This window comes from Condylura cristata, unplaced genomic scaffold (assembly GCF_000260355.1).
Source record: "Condylura cristata isolate star-nosed mole 26May11 unplaced genomic scaffold, ConCri1.0 scaffold00005, whole genome shotgun sequence".
NCBI classification, from domain to species: Eukaryota; Metazoa; Chordata; class Mammalia; order Eulipotyphla; family Talpidae; genus Condylura; species Condylura cristata.
This window is the reverse complement of record NW_004567106.1, coordinates 11,752,912-11,774,039: the sequence shown is the minus strand read 5'-3', so window position 1 is coordinate 11,774,039 and position 21,128 is coordinate 11,752,912. Positions and strand designations below refer to the sequence as shown.

At 40.2% G+C, this 21,128-nt stretch overlaps 1 protein-coding gene across 1 annotated transcript in view; it reads left to right on the top strand.

The window, feature by feature from the left end:
- Positions 1-3,504: 3,504 nt before the first annotated feature.
- The window catches only part of SLC25A13 (solute carrier family 25 (aspartate/glutamate carrier), member 13), a 171,996-nt gene continuing 154,372 nt past the window's right edge, over positions 3,505-21,128 (top strand). The window contains exon 1 of the mRNA XM_004676710.1: positions 3,505-3,707. Coding sequence (XP_004676767.1) covers positions 3,693-3,707 — 15 coding nt within the window. The 5' untranslated portion in view covers positions 3,505-3,692. The remainder of the gene's footprint in view (positions 3,708-21,128) is intronic.

The window sequence follows — 21,128 nt, the reverse complement described above, 5'->3', positions numbered from 1 at the left end:
AAGCTATAGGAAACTTACACACAGAATTTGAGTCCTTGCATTTCCAGTTAAAAGCATGACTCTTGCTCTACCCAGACACAAAACCTTAAGACTTAAATAAAATACAGTAAAATATTAATGTGACTTGTGCAAGTCATAGATTAAGAATGTTTTTTGGACATTGCTATGATTCCCAAAATTTTCTCAAGATTTCATTAAGAAATCTAACACTTTTGATTCTTCTTCTTTTTTTTAAGTGACTGGGTATTAAATACAATTATAAAGCACAAAGAAATTCTGACACAAGCTATAAAATGGATGAGCCCTGAGGACATTATTATGCTAAGTGAATTAATAAGCCAGTCACAAAAAGACAAATATTGTAGGATATGAGGTATCTAGAGTAGTCAAGTGTTGTGTCAGCAGCACAGCAATGAAAAAAAAAAAAAGAAAGAAAGAAACAGGAGTCCTGGAGCAGGCTCCAGAATGCTGCCTCAGAGCAAGTAAGATCCTGGCTTTTTTTTATTGACAGAGAAGGGTGGGTCAAACTGAGCACTACTAGATTTTGGCTTTAGGGAGGGTAAGTCCAATGATATGCACTCAACTCCCACCCAGGGTTCCAATTTTATTAACAAGACATTCTACTGATGAGTCACCAAAACCCTCCTGCCTTCTACACACACACACACACACACACACACACACACACACACACACACACACTCACACATACTGCATTCTGGGCCATAAAGATTTATACCAATTGCCCTAGGGCGATCAAGTCTTTTGCTCTTGCCTAACTAGAAAGGAGTCTTGTAGGCTATACCCAGTCAAGAATTTACAAAGACAGGAAATAGAATGGTAGCTGCCAGGGACTTGGATAAGGAAGGATATGAGTGGTTAACAGGTATAAGTAAGTTTCAGTATATGACATGCTATTGATTACATGGGGATGTATATTTTTCTGCCCCTTTTAAGTCCCTTCATAGCAGATGGGACCACTTCTCCCTGTGAGTTTTAGACTCCCCCCCCCTTATCATCCTTTTCTCTATAAATTCTCCTATGTTTGCTTTTCTCTTTATTTATTTATTTATTTTTTGTTCTTTGCTTGATCTTTGTCCTCTGTCTAGCTACATAGCCAAGTCTTTCAGGGCTTTGTTAGATCTCAGTGTTAATCAATTCCTCTGTTTTGACATAGTCAAGTCTTTCAGGGCTTTGTTAGATCTCAGTGTTAATCAATTCCTCTGTTTTGAAAAGATTATTTCTTTGGTTTCTTCAGTATAATTTGTCTATTGCACATACACTTTCCAAATAGAAACACACACCTTGAAGCACTCCCCTTGCGACATCCATGTTAGCAATGTGCAAGCCAGAATGATATTTCCTTTCTCCCACCCCCACATATAATCAATCATCACTACTGACTAATTTTACCCCTTGGTAATCGCCAGTCCTATCCCATCTCTGGCTTCAGGCCCTTAGCCTGTCTGGATATTACAATAGTTCAGTCGTGCTCCATCTTCCACAATTATAGCAGAGTTATCCTTCAACATGTGAACCTAGCCATGCTACTTTCTGCTTTGAAGCCCTGCAGAGATGGCACACACCCTTCAGCATGGCACCCAGCACAGTCTCTGACATGTTTCCTTTCTAGCTATTCATATTCTTCTTCCAACATGTCTATAGCTCCAGTTACCTTTCACAACCAGTCACCTTCATACCTCGCTTTAGCTCCCTAGTAATTTTGGGAACTTCTGCCTCTCCTCATTTTCTCTGGCTCACATACCCTTCCTCTCCACCTCACTGAACTAATTAATACACAGCCACTTTCCTGCATTCGGCTTAGGCATCATCTTTTCTATGAGGCTTCCCCAGTTCTCAGTGTTCCCATCACACCCTGGAAAACTGGTATTGACTTAAGAAGTCATATCCAAATGATTTATTTATGTGCCTGTTTTGCCCTAGCCTTGGCTTTGTAAGGGCTGGGATTACTTCTTAAATTCTTTTGGTGTTTCCAGCACTTCCCATAGTGCCGGCATATAATAGGAATTAAACCAGTGTTGATTAATTAATTATTAATAAACACTTTTGCTGGTTAGATTATATCCATAACTCACAAGACATTTAAAGTCCCTTCCTCCTGACCACCACTGTTTTGATGACAGTGAGAAATGAATGAGATTTTTGATGAATAGAAATAAGACCCCTGGAGATTATATATTTTAATATATTTTTCTTTTTTTTTTTAAGATTTATTTTATTTGTGCACACAGAACTGGGGTACAGGCCAGAGGCTTAGGGGCAGCGAAAGACTTCACCAGAGGCAGAGTGGGGAGCAGAACAGGCAGATCGATGAAGTACACTGCTGAGGGGAACAGCGGGTGGGCAGGAGAGGTCTGCCACGCCATGCGGTCACCTCTGGGGCAGGAAGGAATTGAACTCATGCAGAAGTGGCTTTAGCCCCTCAGTGCTGTGCTTTAACACGCTGTGCCACCAGGGAGGGCCTAATATATTTTTCAATTAAAAAAATGACCTATTTATTTTAGTGGGGACTATTTGGGGGGATCTTTAAACTCTTTTCATTTATTCAGGTTTCCTTTTTTAAAAAAATTGGAGTGACATTGCAGTACAACATCATGTAAGTTTCATGGGTGCATCATTATGAATCTATATAGGCAGGCATATACTACTTTAAATTCACCAGTAAAAATCTAATTTTATTCTTGATCATATAGTATAATTGTCTCCTTTTACCAGATCTACAAATCCTTGTGTGTGAGGGGCAATCTTTAGACTTCTACCTTCTTAATGTGCAGCACTGAAATCAAGTAACTCCGCAAATACAGGTAGGCCCTGCACCTGATACCCCTATTTGGTAATGAACCTTAACTAAATTGGACCTACAGGGAGGTGCGCAGATGACATTACTTTTCTATCTGGTCACTATTTTTTAAAATTAAAATATATTTATTAATCATACATCATTCTTCATTTAGTGCACTTTTTCATCTCAGTTGCAATCTCTGGGGCACTTCCCACCACCAATTCACCCGTGTGCCATCACCATAGTCCCATTGCCATAGTCCCTTGCACTCTTCTGCCCCAATTTTGGTCCTATTCCCCTCTGGACAATATTTTTGCATAAAAGGCTTTTTGCATTATATGGCTGTAGAGTGGAAGCCCTTTGATAAGGAACCAGCAAGGAAAACCCAGCTAAACATGCAACCTAGTAAAGTTCCCAATTTTTGCCGGGCTGTGTGCCCTCCCGTGGGTGTCGCGGGCCCAGGAGTAGCCTCAGGTACCAGCAGAGGCTAGGGGCTTCCCAGGAGAGGCCAGGAGACCCTCTCGTATCTCAGCACCACCCCGCGGTCCTCGCCACAGCCGCAGAGGTCGCCGCTGCTGGACAGCGCAGCCAGGGTCACCCGCCCACTAGCAGTCTACCGCCCCCGGGCCTGCGGCCGCCTGGGCCTTAGGGCAGAGGCCGATCGGATCACGCGCGCCCGGGCGGCCAGCCCCGGCCCAGCCAATGGGCTGGCGGCGCCCGCATGACCCGCGCCGGCGGGAGGGCGTGGGGAGGCAGGCCGGGCGCGCACGCTGCCGGGCTGTATCGCCGCCCCCGCCGCCGCCGCCGCCGGGACGGGAAGTGAGCCTCTCGGGCCCGCAGAGTGAGTGTGTAGCCGGGGTCCCGCAGCCGCCTGCACCCGGGGCGAAGCATGGCGGCCGCCAAGGTAAGTGCTCGCTGCCCCGGGCAGTGCACGGGCGGGAGCCGGCCCAGCAACAAGGAGACCGGGCGCTCGCGTGCCCGGTCGGTGCACAGCGTGCGGGCAGCACTTCCACCTTGCAGCAGCGGGAGGGTGGTGACTGCTCTCCCGGGAGGTACTTGCGGGCCCAGCGGAGACCGAGGCCAGACCTTGTAGCTGAAACTTTGCCGACTGGATCCTCCCACTTGGCTCGGGAAGGGAGTCGGTGCCTGGAAGACACCGGGGGACCGAGCCAAGGCCGGCGAGGAGGAGCTGGCAGGTATGGGGCCCAGCGCCCCGGGCGGAGGAGGGCTCGGGGTGGGCAGGCCCTTTCAGCCACCCCAACGCACTTTCTCCTCTTGACCCCGGTTGTTTACTCGGGCTGCTTCTGGGGGACACTAGCCAGGGTTGAAGCCTGATCCTATTAGGTTTCAAAGACTCCGCCCCCCCGCGGGTGGGGAAGTCACCTTGACTTCCGTTTTGGAAATGCTTGGGATAGTTGGCCTGCGTGTGTACTTATAAACTACAGAGAAAGCCCACTTCCCCTCCCTCCCCCCTTCTCATCCTTCTTCCCCATCTCCCCATCTGACAACACTTACATACCGGCCTCTGAGCATTTGAGAAGCTTCATTTTTAGAAATGACAAAACAGATTGTCCTGGGAGCCTGCAACGCCTGTGAAGTTCTACTTAAAAGGAATTCTGTGTAATGTGACTCATTCACAAACCCAGAGGAAAGGCAGCTCTGACAACCTGACCTTTCCTTTTTCACTGTTTCTTGAAACCTGGACACCATTTCAGTCTCTTTGGACTCTACTTCAACTTTTCTGGCAGAATACATACATTCAAGTCCCAATCACTTGAATCATGGGAATTTATTGATTTTAATTTTAAGTTCATGAAGGCAACCCTTTAATCAAGCCTATGCAACTTCTTAGCTCATTTTAAGTGCAGTGAACTTAAATATACCCAACATTTCAGACATTTGTCCTTAATCAAAACTCTGTGATAACCCTCAAGAGGAAAACATGGCCAACACATCATATTCCTATTTATTCAAGCAAACTAATCACATTTGCAATGGAAATTGTAAGCAGACAAATATATTTAAATGCTGTTCTATGACTTAAGTTCTCCATCTCCCCAAAGCTGCAAGCTTCTTAAAGCCCTTCGACTATGTAGCCTAAGTGACCTTTCTTTTCTGTAATTACTCTTGAGTTCCATGTCAGAGTGTGCTCTGGAGTGTGTGTGTGTGTGTGTGTGTGTGTGTGTGTGTGTGTGTGTGTAAATAAGAGAGAACATGTTGTAGGTGGATTCTCTGAGGATCTCTGAGATTGAATTTGGAAACTGTTGCTTCATTAACCCTTTCAAACCCAATGGCCCTTGACCTTTTCTTCATTTTAAATTTGCATGTAGAGGAAGTACAAGCTTTGATATGAATTCATCCCCTCTAGGTGACTTCTTCCAGGAGAGTGGGTGGGAGTTGATACCCATACTTGATTGTCATTTTCATATCTGCTGGAGAATTAAATAATTTTACTTAATTTGGAGATAAAGTAATTATGGAACTTAAATTGACGAACATGCATATAATTGGAGTATAAGGTAATACTGACTAACTAGTATGAAGTAAAATAAGTGACATGGAAGCAGACTTAATTTTTTGGTTGTATTTTTATTAAATTGTCACATATCATTTAGGACAGTTTAATTTTTGTCAAGTAGTGAGAGTCAGAGAAAAATGAAACATTTCGTGTTTACTCTTTGGGAACTCATGTTTTGTTTTATTCATTTAAACACATGTCTTTTCAGGTAAGTATGTCTATGACCTGAACCATCAGGATTCCTAAAGAGCTATTATACAGTATCAAGGACATATCAAAAAATCAAGTCAGAGTAGATAAGAAAAACAGGATAAAGAAAAAGTAAGATTATGAAGGAAGGCCTAAAATTAGTGGGAAATAAGAATGTACTTGCTGTGGTGACTGAACTTTCTGAGAGCCAAAGCAGAGAAGAGATGACCAATGGTGTCATTTATTTGGGAGAGAGAGATCGCTTTGTACTGCTGAGGATAGTTCTTCATGTTCTTGTAGTTGTGAACAAACTGCTATCATATCAACATTTCTTAGTGTCTCTCATTGTAGGTCCTGGGCAGTCAGGAAAGTGTAGTCTTTATTAAAAGGTTCTAAAATGAGCTGTACCTTAGTCCAGAGCTGCTTCTTGATCAGTTGTCTTTAGTCACCAGCCTGTGGGGTGATTTCCTTAGCTACTAGTTAGTGCTTATCAGTCCAGTTAAAAACCATGTTTGCTTTTTTCCTGGATCATAGCTAGTCCATGTTGCTTTGTTGAATACGGAGCCATAGCTTAAAGATTTCATCTAGAGGTATGATTGACAACCTCTCTTAAAACTTGAGGAGCCTTTCTAGGGAAACTGGGCCAAGAATCTGGGGCTCAAACTATAGGTCACTCTAGCATCACTCTGATGAATTGTTTGAATATTTAAACTGTCTTAGTATTTTCTTAGTGACACCTAGCAGTTTCTTGATCATTTGACCGTTTCTTCTTAGTTTCTTTGGTCTTTGAATGAAATTAGCCTAGAATGTAAATAAATTTGGGAACCAATTAAAGTATTAATATAAGAAAATTTGGTTTGTTGGACAAGTATACTTTGCATTCTTGGTTGAATTATTGCTGTGATTATGGACTTACTTAACTGTATGTCAGATTTTCTGTAATATTCCAGATGGGACTAAACTGAGGATACAAAATTTACTTCACTGGGGCTTCCAAGAAGTTCCAGAGCCATATCATGGCCTCATTGCTGTCATGAAAGTGCCCTCATTAGGAATAATGTCATAGGGGACATAATAAGTGTTATAATAGTTCAGGTAAACAGTTCATTTCTGTGGATGTGACAAAGAATTCCTCAAAGGTGGTTATATTTCAGTAGGGGAAAGAGGAAAGGCCTCTTCCAGTTATAGGAAAACTGAGTGGCAGAGAGGTGAGAACACATGCTACATTAGGGAATAGCAGGTAATAAAAGAGGGGAAGAATGGCTTACACATCTAGTAAGCACTCTATGTGTTAGTTGCTCTTTCTAAATGCATTTCATGATTAACTCATTTAATCCTTCTCATGGTCCTGTGAGTTACATATGCTCACCTCTGTTTTACAGATGAAGACTCTGCAATGCCAAGAGGTGTTATCAGTGGCCTAAGGACTAATAATTAGGAAGTGAAGAAGCTAGGGTTCATATTCAGATGATCTGACCCCAGAATCTACTATTACCTACTCTATCCTTGGACTGCCTAGTAGTTGAACATGTGGAGAAGCAGAGTATATGGGGATGGTGGGGAGATAGCTTAGGAGGAGAAATTAAAAGACATCAGTGTAAACCAGACTTTTATTTAAGAGCCACTACGATGCTGTGTGCCAGGCACTTTTCCAAGTGTTTTACAGTGAATAACTCAGTTATCATAATAATAAGAAGTACAGTGCTCTATTTCTGTCTCCATTTTACAGGTGAGAAAACTGAGGTCCTAAAAAATTAGGTAATTTCTCTGGGTTTTCCTATTAAGTGATAATAGCCTGGATTTGAACCTATCAGCCTCTGTTTAAAATCTCCCCTCTTAACATTTATTTACCCACCCAGGCCTAAAAAAAAGAGCTCTATTTGCAAATGTACAAATTAACCAACTGACCAAATCACTCACCATCAATTATGGACTTGTAAATTTCCCCAATATCCCAGTCCAGCAGTTTTGTATCTGTAGAATTCATTAACACTCAGTTTATGGCTTCATTGCAAAGTTTATTTGTTAAGTGACATTTGAACCAGATGCATAGACCAGAAGTCATATATACTTTTTCTGTTAACAGTTTCATTGAACTGTGATGCATATACCATACAGCTTACCCACTGAAAGTGTACAGTTCATTGATATACTTACAGAGTTTCTAGTATTTTTAGAGTTGTGCAACTATTACAATCACAATTTTGACCCCCTTGTTCATGGCTTACGACTTAGGCAATGTACTTCATTTCCTTGCTTTTCATGTTTCTCATTTGTAATGATACCCTCTTGAGATGTTTGTTATTGAAGGTAAAAATGTGATTGAATTTCTTGAAGACATTCTTCAAATCGACCCTCCCTGTGGTGCAATGGGTTAAAACACAGCATAATGATGCTAGAAGCAGCCACTTCACAAGTTTGATCCCCAGCCAGAGAGGTGTCCTATATATGGCGCAGCTGATCTCTCCTGACCCGCCCGCTGCCCCCCTCAGCAGTGTACTTCATCCATCTGCCTGTTCTGCACCTCACTCTGTCTCTGGTGAATCCTCCCACCATTCCTGCACCCCTGTCCTGTACCCCAGTTCTGTATGCATAAATAAATAAATCTTTTTTAAAAAAGAACCTCTTCGGCCCTCCCTGGTGGCGCAGCGGGTTAAAGCGCAGCACTGAGAATCTGAAGCCACTTCCGCATGAGTTCGATTCCCGCCTGCCGCCTGCCCCGGAGGAGACCACATGGCGAGCCAGACCTCTCCTGGCCCGCCCGCTGCTTCCCTCAGCAGTGTACTTCGTCAATCTGCCTGTTCTGCTCCCCACTCTGTCTCTGGTGAAGCCTCTCACCGCCCCTGAGCCTCTGGCCTGTACCCCAGTTCTGTATGAATAAATAAATAAATCTTAAAAAAAAAAAAAAGAACCTCTTCTCTCTCTGATGGCAAAAACTACTGGGTATTTGGTATTTGGTGCTATGAGAATATCAACAAAGCAGACCGGTTTTTGTGCTAGGCATGAAGATGAGAATGTTTGCTTTTATGCTGCCATGATGATGGAAAATATTTGTGGTTCCACTGATGTTTGAACTTAGAGTTTCTTAATAGGTGGTGCTACATGGATCTTGGGGTTTATATAATAAGATGATCCTTATCTTAGTAGTTTGTCCCTTACTAGGTGAAGACATGGACTTCAGAAAAATTTGTAATTGTTCCACATTCCCTTGAAACACCTTTGCTCATGACCCTGTTGTAAGTGAGGGTTCTCAGTACATAGTCATGTGGGCAAGTATAAACGTACTGATGCCTGGGTCTCACCCCAGAGGTTCTGATATAATTGCACTTGGGCCAAACCTTGAGCTCAAAGTTTTTGAAAGCCCCTAGGTGAGTGGAATGTGCATGGAAAGTTTTCAGCCACTGCTGTAGTCTGTTTTCATTCTCTGTGCCTCAGGTGATCTACTGGAGGCTCCTTGGGATAAAGAAGGAATGCGTGTGATAAAAGAAAATCCCTCGCGTGTCAGTTCAGTTGAAGGGCATGTAGGTGTTCCTACAAGTTTTCTTTCTTGATAATTCTTTTTTCAACCTAACTCAACTGCCTCCTATCACTTTAGAACTTATACATCAAGTTTATACAGTTTGTAATTGTTCTAGATTTTAGGTTTCGTCACCAAATTGATGAAGTCTCATTGGTTTTCTTGCCACAGTAGGTACCTGAGCGTGAAAGGTTGCAATGAGTAACCTGGTCTTGCAACCTTTCCTTACTAGTTAGTTAGATTTTTTTCTGCCCTACTCCTGTGCCCATGTGTTGTTGAGTAGGTCACAGGACTTCTCAATGCTGGTCAGCAGATTGAGAACTGGAGCAAGGAGTGAGGGGGAGGACAGATGAGGTGGTGTGGGGAAAGTTACAAGCCATTCATGGTGTTTTGTGAGAAAACCGCACAAAACATTGCCAGAAGAGCTCTTGCTTCTTTCATCTCTTTCACCTTTTGTCGTGTGACCTTTTTATTTTTTTTAAGCTTTATTTATTTATACATACAGAACTTGGTTACAGGCCAGAGGTGCAGGGCGGTAAGAGGATTCACCAAGGACAGAGTGGGAGCAGAACAGGCTGACTAATGAAGTACACTGCTGAGGGGAGCAGCAGACAGGTCAGGAGAGGTCTGCTGTGCCTTGTAGATCACCTCCGGGGTGGGGATTGAACTCATGCTGAAGTGGCTTTAGCTTCTTAGTGCTGTGTTATTACCTGCTGTGCCACCAGAGAGGGCCCTGTCCTACGACCTTTTAGTAGAGTCTTAAATTGAATCGTTCCTTCCCCTGGTCTTACTGTTTATGAGGTTTAGGCCTGCTGAATGTGGACTGTTCTTGCTCAGCCATCACTGCTTCATAAACACCTGTCCTTCTCACCGTATTTCTCCTTGGGTGCCTTTGGATGGGTGTGGACACAGAGGTCTGTTGGGAGGGGAGAGTGAAGAGAGAGAATGTGTTTTGTTGCAGTGATAGAATTGCATTAGTAAACTATTTAAAAACTACTTAGGAAAACATTTTTTTCATGACCTGTTTAAATGGACCCTTGTGTTGGGTCATGGTGACCGGGTTAACTGATGGCTCTGGTCTGCTAGTCAAAATTATTCCTAGTGACTGATTTGTACAATGGTGGTCTAGTTTGTTAATTGGAATGTTTAAAAGATCGAGTACTTGCACTCACTACTTCCTTTGGAAACTAGCTCTGCAGTTGCATGGGTGAAAATAGACCCAATGGTTCCTTTTGACTTAAGGTGCTGACAACATAGCAGAATGGGCAATGTTGAAATTCTTAGCAATTCAACCTAAACAAGCCACTCTGTTTAATGACTGTTATTAGCCCAGTAGCTTTGTGTTGATTTCCATATGTAGTCACTGTTTCAACATGTTATCCATGAAAACTGTTAACTTGATATGAGAGTTAGATATTGCAAGATAGACTTACTACGATAGGATGTCTTTTGCATAAGACGTGTACAGTACAGTTGTTAGATAATTGGAGAAATAAGTGTAGGGGAGGAAAAAGTTGTCTTTAAATCCTTTTAGGGTCCCTGGCTGGATCTGAAAATTAACCTGACAAAGATAGATTAGCAGGAGAAAAGCATACAAATTTTAGTGAATTTTTTAGCTGACATACATGGGAGCCTTCACAAGATCCTAAAAACCCAAAGAAGTAACAGAAGAAAGTTTTTATATTTGCCAGACAAGAAAATAGTAAATTTGTGCAGAATTGACCATACAAATGATTTGGGCTAAAAGTGGTAAAATAATCAAGAAGTAACTAGGAAGATAAGGTTAGTTGACAAGGTTCTCGTGTACAGATTTCTTGACCCCAGCTCACCCACACCTGTTGATAAGAATGTCTCCTTCCCCCAATTCAGGGAAAGTACTTTTCCATAGAGATTTCATGACCTGTTTCAGGAAACAAAGGTGTGTGTGGGAAAGAGGTGTCAGAGTGACCTTCCTGTACCTAACATTTTCTCAGATTTCTTTAGTGTAAGATATTCAATATGTCAAGGTGCCATATTTGGGGGTAGAGTGTTCTGAGCCCCATGGAAGGCCTGGCTTGAACATGCTTGAACTCCAGGTGTAGCTTTAGCAACTTTTCTGAGTTAGACATGATGTGATTTGCATCGGCCTGATTCTGGCTGCTGGTGTAGACTGTGCTACATTGGACTCTTGCTACTGTCAGCTCAACATCAATTTCTCTTATAGAAAGAGGCTGCCTGCATCACAAAAGAAATCGATAACTGTAGGGATAGAACCATGGACTAGAGCAGGAGAATCTGGCCTATAAATAGGCATGCTGCTTTGACTGGTGGTGCGAATGTGGAGTACCCACTGACCATAGGGGTGCTTAGTATCACGCTAGAGATAACAAGGACCATCTGACATCTGTGATGAATTGGTGACATATAAAGAATGAAAACACTTGAGCATTAAGAAGTACTTTAGGAATGTCAATAGATGGTAGACCTAACTGAAAATTAGGGGACAGAGCTATTATTTGATCTTCCTGAGCAAAGCATGGTATGCTTTATTTTTATTTTTTAAATTTCATTTATTTTTAACAGAAAATATTAAGGGATGATTTGCTCCTTTAAAGCTCAAAATCCACTAAATAGTTATCAGAATGATTAACCAGTGAGGCTGCTTCCATTGCCAAATTATCTTGAGTTGTCTTTCTGGAGCTTTGCTATTGGAAGTTTTTGGCCCAAGTTATTGGTTTTACTTGAAAACTTGCTAGAAAGACAACATTTTTGGCCGTTATCCCAGGCCAGTTGCATCAGAATCTGCATTTTAACTAGATCCCCAGGGGCTGTGTGCACATTACAGTTTGAAGAATATTGGCCTCGAACTCATCATTGCGTCATTAAATGTAGCTGCTCTTCTAAACTAAAAGTGTAACACCTTGTGACTTGGTTGTACATTAGTCCAAATTTTTGCAGCATTAAGTGCATATTGATAAAGTACAGTATAATTGCAAGGATCTAAGAGCTAATTTTGATTCCACATTGAATCCAGGATATCATTTCAGGACACATCTCTGAGTTACTGTGGAAGGGAATATATGATTATTATATAAGGGCTGTTCTTTTCTCCATTTCTTTACTACCTACCCATACTGAAAGTTGGGTAATATTTCTGAATTGTCCTGAAAATGAACTGAATACCTGTTCTTTTTTTTTTGACATTCTCTCCTGAGGGTCACCAATGACCTCTTTTCTAAATCTGTTGGCTCTTCTTACTTCTGGCCTTATGGGGCCGAGTCTACCTCCCCTTTCTTTCTGGAATACTTCCCACCAGCCTTCATCATGCCTCGTGGTTGGCCTCTTGAGCCCTTATTTCACTCCTTTATTCTCCTTTGTTGGATTCTTTTCATCACTGTGCTGCCCCCCTCCCGCCCCCATCTTCACCTGGTATTCTCTTCCTTCTGAAGGTGAAAACTCCCTGTTAATCTGCAGCCCAGGCCACTCACTCAAGTGCCAGCCTTATGTTTTCAGCTGCTCATTGGAAATCTCACTTTTAGCTCACCACTGAAGTTTCCTACTGAAGTTTCCAGTCTGCTCAGTTCTGCGGTTGTGGGAGACAGGAGAGACACCGTGGCAGGAATTTAGATGTGAGGCTAGGGACTATAGGGTGCTTGAGGCCCTTCCACTTCCCTGGAGCAGGTGTGTCCTGCCTCCTCTTTAAAGTTCAGCTTGTCATTACATTTTAGCTATAGAATTTCTGTAATTTCTAAGTTGTTCTTGCCTTTGGTTTCTTCCCTGTATTTCCCTCCTCATTTTGTCTATCACTATCAAAGGAATCTTCTAAAATTGGCTTTTATGGCCATATGGGCACTGTGTTCATGAGCACAATTCTTTACAGTTAGTAAATATAGTAAAATGCTATTGCTAGCATCTATTTGCCAGCTCTTATACTAAATTCTGGGATTCCCTAAGTGAGTCAGTTATTGGGCTTGTTTTCAAGCTATCAGGATTAAAATAACCAGATAATAGGAAGACTCAGACATCATTACCTGGTATTTATAATCATCTGCAAAGGGACAGTTGATAACCTTATTTGACAGATAAGAAATTTTAGACTCAAAAGGTTATCAAAGAGTAATAACAGTAGTTTATGTTTTTATAACACTTATAAAAGCCAGGCACTTATCTGAGCATTGAATATATGAAGTAATCTAATATTCACAGTAATCCTTAGGACATACAAGAGCTGTTGTCTACATTATACAAATGGGGAATTCATTAAAGAGTGGCAAAATCTCCTGAAGCACAGAGAGATGAAGTGACTTGTCCAAGGTCACACAGCTTGTTGGTAGCAGCCCTGTGATCTGAATGCAGGAAGCCTGGCTCGCGAGCACTTGCACGTAAGCACTATATAACATTGTCCTCTTTAATTTACCTTGCTTCACAGTGTGGCTTCATGTTGCCTACGGAATGAAATTTAAGCTCTTTAGCCAGCTAAGGCCTCCTTGGTCTTGGCTTGATTTTTCCAGTATTACCTCACACTCATTCCCTTCTCATATCCTTCACAGTGGTTTGTGAATGGGAACACAGCCAGCAGCTGCTGACATTCTTAGCCATAACACTTTGGCAACAGTGTAGTAAGAAAGTCGCCTGTTTGTTTGTTTGCTTGCTTCACTGGGAGTTCCTCAGAGACAGGAATGTTTAGTGTCCTGTATACCAGTGGGCAGATTTTGCTGTTTTTGTCCCTTTAATTTTAAGAACAAAGTCTTATTTTTTTTAACCCATACTCTTTGGAACACCTTTAAGGATGTTAAAACCCATGTCTTAAGTTTATGTTTTCTTACCATTGCTTTGTTCTGATCAACATTGAGTCCACTCAAGGACTTTGGTTGCTTTGTCTTTTAAATCTTGTTACTCTTCAGAGTCTCCTGTCCAGCTTTTGTTTTTCTGCTTTTTACTTGATAAGAGAACTGGGTCATCTTTCTGGTGGTTTCAGACTTTGGATTACATCCTTTTAATGTTTCCCTTTCCCTAGTTTTTTCCTGACAAGTGATAGCTAGATCTAGAAGCTTGATTAAATTTAGGGATCTTTTTATTTTCACTTTTTGTCTTTGGCAAAAATTCATCCGAGGTGATGCTGATGCCTCCCAAGAGTGACAGGTACTTGAACTGAGTATTCACGTCCGGAGGCATATGGCCCTGCCTGTTTCCTGTGATGTTGATTTGATGAGTGGATTTGGATGTTGCCATTCTGGTCCATCAGCTTTTTCCATAATGTTTTACTTTTAGGTAGCTACATCTTAATATTAACAGTTATTCTTTCTGGTACATTGAGTTAAAAATGATTTTCAGTTTCAGTACATACACTTGTGAGTGTGTGTGGGTACACACAGGTACAGAAAGGTGTATAAAAGGTAGTCCCTTATTTGTGGTTTTGCTTGACATGGTTCCCAGTTACCCACAGTCAAGTATTATACACAACCTGAAAATATTACATACAATAAAATATTTTAAAAAACAGACCACATTCATATAACTTTTATTGTAGTAAATTACAATGAATAATAGTAAATAATTAGTAATTATTTTATTCATTAGTGGTAAACTTTTACTGTGTCTAGTTTACAAATTAAACTTTACTATAAGTACGTATGGGAAAAATACTACATAGGATTTGGTTAGTACTGAAAGTTTCAGACATCACTAGTGGTCTTGGTATTTATTCTGTGGATAAGTGTCTACTGAATACATATACATGTGTGTGTATAAATTTATACATATAAATGAATATATATCAATTATCACCAAAAATGGCTATTAAAGTCAATTAGATAGTAATTACTGTGTGTAGAGACTCTGTTTGACATGATGAGAAATGAACAGTAGTGATAATTTTGCAGCATTGTGAAGGTATGTAATGGGACTGAATTGAACATATAAAATGGTTAAAGTGTTTTATTTTAGGGTGTTCTAGCACATTAAAACAGATGAATTGCAAAATGACATAGTATTGAATTTTTAAAAATCTGTGATTCCATAGTAAGTGATTTTTATTATTCCTGCAAAAGAGTCAAGTGAGACTAAGGGTGGAGAGTTAAAGCTCTTATTTACTGAAGAATGTTAAATATAGAAAGTAAGATAGAATTAGGAAACAAAATTCTTTCGCAACCTGCAAAGTAATAATTGACTCAGGCAAGGATTCTCAATGGATGTTAAAACCTTTCAGTAAAAGATTGTTGTAATTCCCATTGTCTCAAAGTGTCTCTCTGTAAATTACTTACTAACTATAAAGAGAAAAAAGCACCTTTACAATGGAGAATTCTGCCTCAATCTATAGTCCAACTTAACAGCTTCAGGAAATAGGATAAGCTGGCATTGTCCCTACTAATGTGATGCAATAAGAGATACACAACATTGCCTTTGGAGAATTTTTGCCAAAAAAGCATTATATCTGAAACTAGTCATGAAGAAACAGTCAGACAAGCCCTGACATTTTATAAGACTGCTGGTGTGACTTTAAAATGTCAGTGTTATGATTGAAAAGGTTAGATTATAGGAGACTCCCAAAAAGTCTTGGTGACCAAATGCAATGCTTATGCCTGGATCCAGCATTAAGAAAGAATGACCCAATGGGAGCAGCTCATTGTACATTAACTGTTATTGAATTAATATGCTATGACTTACATAATGAAGTACCATGAGCTGACGGACTTACAAAGAGAAATTTATTTTCTCACAAATCTGGAAACTAGAAGTCCAAGTCAAGGTGTTGGGTGTATAAACATCTGAAATCCTTTCCCTTTGGCTTTTGGTAACTGTCTCCCAGTCTTTACATGATCTTCCCTTTCTGTTGCTGTGTTCTATTTCCTTTTCTTATGGTGACACCAACCCTAATGGGTTAGGGCCCATCTTAATATCCTCTCTATAGCCAGGCACATACTGAAGTACTGGGGGTTAGGATTTTGACACATACATTTTGGGAATACACAGTTCGGCTCCTAGCATTGCTTTAAAATTGGCACAGGTGAGATAATAATGTGGTGATTCTAAAGGAGAACTGTCCTTTCTTAAGTATGTATTTTATATTTTCCTATTAGATTTTGAACTCCTGAGGACAGGGACCTTCTGCAGATAACAGTTGTTTCTCAAAGAACTTACTACATAACATTCAGACACTCGGTGGAATTCTTCCATGTATAAGGCATGCCTTGGAAAAATAAAAGGGGGCAGAAATTTTCTGCTTTGTGAGTGGCTTGTTGGATACTTTTCTTCTTTTTTTTTTCTAATCCACCATTTTCTCAGTCCCTCCACCTCCCACCAAAATAAATAATAGTAACTTGCAAGTACTTGAGCATCCAAGAGTGCTCGATGGAGAATCAAAGTTGCAGAACAAGCCTTGGCGGGGATGGGGTTGTCCCAAGGTAGATGAATCTCCATGACTCCAGTGAGGTATTGCAAAAGAAAGTGCCTTGAGAAAAGTGCTCCCTGTAGACCAAGAATACAGGGAAACATTCCCAGTAGGCCCAGCCAGTATGTCTACTTCCAGTCTAGGAAAGGAAAGGCTGGTGTTTCATCTGACTCTGCCAGGCCCACTGGCAAGGCCTTTAAGTTCTTCTGGGTCTTCACACCCTTACTTTATTGCAGGTTGATGTTCACTTTGCATTTGCAGACCCCACCTTTTTTCCATCATCTCCCATCTAAGTTCCAGAAGTAAAATTTCAGCCCAGGTTCTCTTCTTTTGTGATGTTTGTTGGCATTTCTGTTTGTTTTGACCTCCCACAAACTGAGAAGAGCCTGGTTTTGAACTTTGCCCAATTTTCTTATGAGTTATTTGCCTTTTCACATTGATTTGTTCCAACAGCATTTTTAAACTTGGCCTTTTGTCCTGTCGTACATTTTTTTTTTTTGCTTGTTTGATATTTGGGTAGTTCATACCTATTTTTGATTCTTTGATTCATTTTAAATAAGTTTGTTACATTTTTATTAATCTTTTCCCTTATGGCTCCTGTGTTATATAAATTCTGATTTGTCATGTTTAAACAAAGTGTTACTTAAGAAACCACTCATGTTTTCTGTCAGTCTGTCTCTCTCTCAGATTAAGTCTGGCTCATCTGAATTTATTTTGATTTAAAGTGAAAGGGCACAAGAGAATGTATTTGTGATGAGAATCCTGGCTGTCTGAGGGTGCCTCTTCTTTTACTTTGGCTTTATTTCGACTTCTTGTCTGTACTTCAGGCATATGAAGTTGATGCACACATAATTTTGAACAGGTAGGGTATTATTTTGTGGAAGCAACTTTGCTATAGTCCTTTGATTTGCTCCTTTCTCTTTCTGTGCATTTATTATGTTAGCTATTCTCTCTCAGAAGCCATTTTAACTTTCTGTGGCATTATCTGGGCTCCAGCAACTTGTGATCTTCTAAGTAGAACCTTTCAGCACTTTATAAATATGTCATATACTTTTTCTCTTCCTTTGTTCCCTATCAGGAACATAGATCCCAGTCTTCCGAACAGCACAATCAGTTTTTATTCATTTAAGAAGCAGTCGTAATTTGACACTTGCTAATATGTAATAAATTATATTGGGAGCAGTAATTACAATTGCAGCTGGTTCCTAATTATACTGTAACCTTGATGCTTTAAAAAATTTGAGACTGAGTTCAGCATATAATATTGGAGAATAATATTCTGCTTTAGGCAGGTCTGCCTTTTGCTGAACTATGGGCATTCAGGTATTGGAATGTCTATTAAAAACACTTTTAAGTTGCTTCCAACTAAACTTTTTTCCAGTGGCATGACTTAAAAAGATTATCTCTTTGCCTACCAAACTCTTGGCACATCTGAAGTTATTAGAATAAATATCAAGACAATCTGGGGTTAGGGTCATATTAGGCTATGATTTACTACTGAGCATTTAAGACAAGTGTTTAAAACCTGTTTCTTCATCTGAAAAATGAGGATTTTAATGGTTCTTTTGCCTTAAATAGCTTTATTGATATTTAAATGAGATCAGATGTAAAGCCTTTTTGCACCATGCCAGGCATAGAATTAGGGCCCAATGAAAGTTCTTTGTTGTTATTGCTGTAATCAGAACAAAAGGTCCACCTTGAAAGACTTTAGCTTAGTGCCCCCAACTTCAACATCATTCTGATCTTAGTTTGGCCACCACTCTACTTGTGATAGCATAGACTGCCACATGCTTGATGCCTACCATTCAGTGTTAAGTCTGTCATTCCCCAGGTGGGACAGGGTCTCTGGTTTATTTGACATTGTCTCCTAGTAGGTGACTGGTAAATGGTTGGCTCCCCATAGGTGACTGTGTCACATGAATGAGCAAATTGTCTAAGGCAGTGCTTTTCTATTGGAGGTAGGGAGTTTTGTCTCCTGGGAGACATTTTTGGTTGTCACATTTGGGAAGAGAGATTGCCATTGACATCTAGTAGTTAAAGGCCAAGTGTGTCTGCTAAACATCCTTAAGTGCATTAGGTAGCTTTCTATAGCAAAGAATGATTTAACTCAGAACATTCTTGGGGCCAAGGTTGAGAAACCCAGGGTCAAGTTTGAGAAACTCAGGTCCAAGACAATCTTATAGCTTTGTAGAAAGATACGGGTTTGCGGCAGATCAGACTGTTTGACCTGCAGTTTACTCAACTGTAACGGGAAAGAATCCAAACTGTTTCAAGGACTCCCTGGAAAGAAAGGAAGATTGTACAGGGAGTTGAGCACTTGGTGACTCCACCTAACCATGTTCATCTTACTGGTTCTGGATACCCCCCTGTTCCTTTTTTTAAATAGACTATATATATATATATATATATATATTTTCTTTTTCTTTTTCTTTCTTCTGAATAGTTTAGGTTCACAACAAAATAGATAGAAAGGTACAGGGATTTCCCCTATTATTCTGCCCCACATGTGGATGCCTCCTTCATTATCCCATTATCTGCTGCAATTGCTGAACCTACATTGACACATAATTATCACCTAAACTCCATGGTTTACATTAAGGTACACTCTATTCTGTTTGGGACCGATTTTATAATGATTTTTTCTGCCATTTAATATCATAAAGAGTGCTTTCACTGTGTAATTCCCCTGTGCTATGCCTATTTTTCTTCCCTACCTACTAGTACTTGGCTACCACCAGCCTTCCACCTGTCTTTCTAGTTATAGCCTTTTCAGAATGTCACATAGTTGGAATCATACAGTGTGTGGCCTTTATCAGTTTGGCTTCTTTCAGAACTTAATATGCATTTTAGGTTTCTCCATGTCTTTTCAAGGCTGAACTCTCATAGTTCCTTTTTGTTATTAAATAATATTCTACTCTTTATGTATTATAATTTATGCTACACAATCAGTCTAGTCACTGACTGAAAAAAACATCTTGTTTGCTTCCAAATTTGACAATTATGAATAAGGCCACTATAAACACCCACATGCAGGTTTTTGCATAGATAGATGTTTTCATTTCCTTTGGGTAAATACGAGGGACTATGAGTACTAGGTTACATGGTAAAACATGCTTAGTTATCAAGAAACTGTTGATCTGTCTTACAAAGCAGCTGTACCATTTTGTATTCCCACCAGCAATGAATGTTAGTTCCTGTTACTCCACTTCCTTACCAGTATTTGGTGCTGTCAGTTCATTGAGCATTCTAATAGCTATGTAGAGGTAGCTCATTGTTTTATTGATTTGCATTTCCCTGATAACCTTGGTTGGGGAGCATTTTTTCAAAAGCTTATGTGCAGTCTGTCTTTTGGGGGTAGGTTCTATTAAGGTATCTGTTAAGGTCCTTGCCTATTTTTTTATGAATTGTTTATTTTGTAATTGTTGTTTTTTAAGAGTTCCTTGCATATTTTCGATAACAGTTCTTCATATCAGACTTACGTATTTCTTGCAAATATTTTCTCAGTCTTTGACTTATCTGTTCATTCTTTAGAGATTATCTTTGGCACAGAATAAATTTCCATTTTAAAGACTCTCTGAATATTAGTTCTTTTTTTTCATGGATGATACCTTAGGTATTATATCTAAAAGGTCATTGCCAAATCCAAGAGCAATGACACTTGGATTAGTTTTTCTCTTCTCCTATCACCTTGGGCCTATATCCAAAGTTCTGTAATCTGTCTTGAGTTAATTTTTGTGAAGTGTGTAAGGTCTGTGTTTGGAATCCTCCCTTTTGGCCAGTTGTTTCAGCGCCTTTTGTTGAAGAGACTATCTCTGCTGCTTTGTCAAACAATGATCAGTTGACTATGTTTGTGCAGGTCTATTTTTAGATGATTAATATATCTTCTTGGACAATTGACTCCTTTATTGTTAAGTCCCCTTTTTATCCTTGAAAACTTTCCTTGCTTTAAAAAGAGCTCTCTCTGGAAGTTTATATCACTACTTCTGCATTATTTTGATTAGTATGTATAGGAGATATTTTTGTCCATTTATTTTTGTGTCTGTATTTTAAGTGGGTATATAATTGGGCGAGTGGTGAGCATGTAAGTCTCTGTCTTTTAGTTGGTATGTTTCAACCATTGACATTTAAGGTGATTATTGATGGTCCTACTTGGTGTTCTCTGATCTTACTGGATTTGTAGTTTGGTATCTGACATTGATTTGGAAAATTTTCAGTCAATATTGCTTCAGATACTCCTCTTGCTCCTTTCTCTTTCTTCTTATTGCATATAACTTTTGTAGTTGTTTCACAGTTGTTGGGTATTTTCTGACTTCTAAGATTTTTTCCTTTGTATTTTTTTTTATCTTTTGAGGCTTCTCATTAAGATAGCCTCAAGCTCAGAGAGATACTCTTCAGTGTTGCCCTGTCAATTAACTAGCCCATCAAAGGCATTTTTTCTTACTGTATTTTTGATGTAGTTTTTTTTTTTTAAGATTTATTTATGCAAAGAAGAACTGGGATGTAGGCCGGGGCAGGGGAAGATGGGGAGATTCACCAGAGACAGAATAGGAAGCTGAACAGGCAGATGTACTGAAACACACTGCTGAGGGGAGCAGCAGGCGAGACAGGAGGGGGTCTGCTGTGCCATGTGGGTCAACTCTCTGGCCAGAGATCCAGTTCAGGCTGTAGTGGTAATAGCACTGAAACTCAACCCCTAGGACACCAGGGAGGCCCCTGTTTTTTTTTTTTTTTT